The 2751-nt window shown below is 32.1% G+C and overlaps 1 protein-coding gene across 1 annotated transcript; it reads right to left on the reverse strand.

Annotated features, from left to right (window-relative positions):
• Positions 1-1653: 1653 nt before the first annotated feature.
• Positions 1654-2118, reverse strand: LOC121221195 (uncharacterized). Its single transcript, XM_041101840.1, has one exon. The coding sequence runs from the start codon at positions 2116-2118 to the stop codon at positions 1654-1656; it is 465 nt and encodes a 154-aa protein (XP_040957774.1).
• Positions 2119-2751: the final 633 nt, after the last annotated feature.

The following is a 2751-nucleotide window of genomic DNA, read 5'->3' on the forward strand; positions in this document are numbered from 1 at the left end:
TAATACAAATTATTATCTCTAGAAAATTCATTATACGCTCTTTCCAAAATAATACCACTTAAAACATCCTAAATGTTGGGATGTTACCTTCAATCGCCTCATAGGCCATAGCACTTCATCAAATTAAAACTAAAAAAAAACATGTACATAAACCAAACCATGTACTTCATTTACATCAAATGTTCACATATTGCAAAAGGGATACCATATAAATGACCACTTAAAGCATGAAAGAAACCAATCAAACTATCATAAAAAATTACCTTCGAGAATCATTCGTGAAATACAACCTCCAACTTTGTCTCTAATGTCATCACCATATCGCATTTGAGGCATCATATGTAATTTCACAAAACCCTCAATTTTCAAACCTACATTTCATTAGGATCTTCCTTGGGTATGATTTTTTGCCAAATCTCTAACTGCAGGATCCTCATTCTTTTTTGGAACCACTGCAACCCATTTCTTTGTCTTATCTTTCTTTAACCTTGCAATCTTCTTCTTCTTCTTCTTCAATCTCCTTCACTACGTTGACTTCCCTTGGTGTTATGTTTGGTGCAAAATTTTTAGTTTAGACTAGGGGGATATGGTGTATCTGTAGCAAGATGAGTTGCCCATTAAGGGAGTGTCCTTTCATGCTTTTCCAACCCCTTGGCCCATGACATAATATATTTTTTTGGCCTTGTGGGATCTACTTTGATTGAGAGCTCCAATCCTGAATTTTATCTTCTACTGTGATTGCTTGGTTAGGTTTCGCTTTGATGTGTTTTTGAGAATTGTCCTTAGTTGTATCCTCTTTATTTTAGGGGAGTTTTTCATCTGCTTCTTATGTGTTCTATGGGGATATTTTTCTTTTAACTTTGTAATGCTATTTTGGAAATTTTTTTAGGTAAAAGTATCATGGAAGTACCTGTACTAGGAGTTAAATTGCATTTTGCTTCTTCTACTTAAAAAATGAGTAAATTAGTCTCTGTATGTTAGATCAAAGAGCAAACTGATCATTCTATTTAAAATTTCATCCATTTTTACTGCCACGTCAACATGAAGACATGTGTCACTATCTAGTTACATCGTCAACCACGTCCATTTTTAACATAAAAATAGATGAAATTTTTAATAGAAAAGACTAATTTGCTCTTTGATATAATATACAAATGCTAATTTGATCAATAAAATTTAATCAATAGAGCCAAAAAGAAAATATACTATCAAAATCACAAACAAATAAAATAGTAATTAACAATGAATAAAATCAATAACAAAAACAAAGAAGTAACTTCTCATGCAATAGTTTACAATAACATTAATATTTTTTTTCTTTTCCTTTTTGCAATCAATGATACAATTTTCAATAGTTACTGAAAAAGGAGAATGTTACATCTATTTGTTAAAAAATAAATGATTCAAGGATAGAAGCTAAAAATACTAAAATTAATATAATGAAAGGCTAAGGAAGGATGATATGAAAAGTGAGAATAGTGAGAATTCTTTTTTCTCGGATCAAATGTGCATTATTTTTCATACAGAGAAAAGGTTTTAATTGAATTTAAAAGCTACACTCGTGAACATGTATCTATATTATGAAAATGTTGTCAACAATGGCATGAGATCCAACCCTTCTACAAAAAATGTCAAAGTTAATTGATTTTTCAATCACAATGCCTTTGATAAGGACAATGGAATTTCACTCTCATGTGAAGTAATGGATACATCATTTGAACTAGTAGAGGAAGGCCTACCATCTCTTTTGGTGTTTCTTTCTTGACCATTTTTGGCTTCATCATTTGAATGAGCAATTGGTGCATCTTTGGCATTCACATCAATATCATTAGAACCATTGTCAGCGGCACCACCACCAATATCAAGATCACCATATAAGTTACCAGTTACCATCCTAAATCCAAAAGCCCTTGAGGTTATACGATATAGTACAGTCAAGATCCAAAATATCCAAGGCATACAAACAAGGATTAAACCAACAATAGGAAGCGATTTGGAAGATTGAGATTCGGGAGAGGTCATGTAAACCAAAAGGCAACCACCTCCAATAGTTACACAAAGAAATAAAATGCCGCTGATTGTCCATATATATGTACGACCTGGATCTGAGTCAGGCATTTGGAAAATCTACACAAAATATTCAAACAAATATGAGATTGACATGATTCATGATCCATGTTTTTGATTAATGGGATCCATTTGAGGCGATGTGATTTTTATTTTTCCCTTGGTGGTCCTTGTTGCTGGATGAATATGGTTAATTTGTGTCAAAAAACAAGGTGAGAAAAAGAGAAAATAATTATGGGAGAGAGAGAGAGAGAGAGAGAGAGAGAGAGAGAGAGAGAGAGACGTGTTTGGTTTATATTTCTATCATGTCTCACCTCCTAAAACAAAGATTAGTTCCATAGATAAGACTCACTGCCTCAACATTATATATATAACTAGTTGTTTATTCAACTTTTAGCATTACTATATATACATATAACAAGACCTAATTTCTATAATTTTAGTTTAATGCAATCATTTTTTTAAAATCATTTTCGTATTTTTTTGACAAGTTAATCATTAACTTTAAATTGTTAGAATTATTAGATCAACCAGTGTTGTTTGAATCAAACTGGACTGGTTGGATTGGGAATCGGTCTGAAGAGTGGGTTTGAATTTATAAAAAAAATGTAATTTGGCTTGTTGGATTAGTGAACTGGTGGCCTAATTGGTTTGACCACCAATCCGGTTTAAAAAACATTAAGA

This window comes from Gossypium hirsutum, chromosome D09, assembly GCF_007990345.1.
Source record: "Gossypium hirsutum isolate 1008001.06 chromosome D09, Gossypium_hirsutum_v2.1, whole genome shotgun sequence".
In the NCBI taxonomy this organism is placed as follows: Eukaryota; Viridiplantae; Streptophyta; class Magnoliopsida; order Malvales; family Malvaceae; genus Gossypium; species Gossypium hirsutum.

Excerpts from the sequence above, each read along its gene's own strand:
- LOC121221195 (XM_041101840.1), bottom strand. The coding sequence starts at position 2,118 with ATGCCTGACTCAGATCCAGGTCGTACATATATATGGACAATCAGCGGC.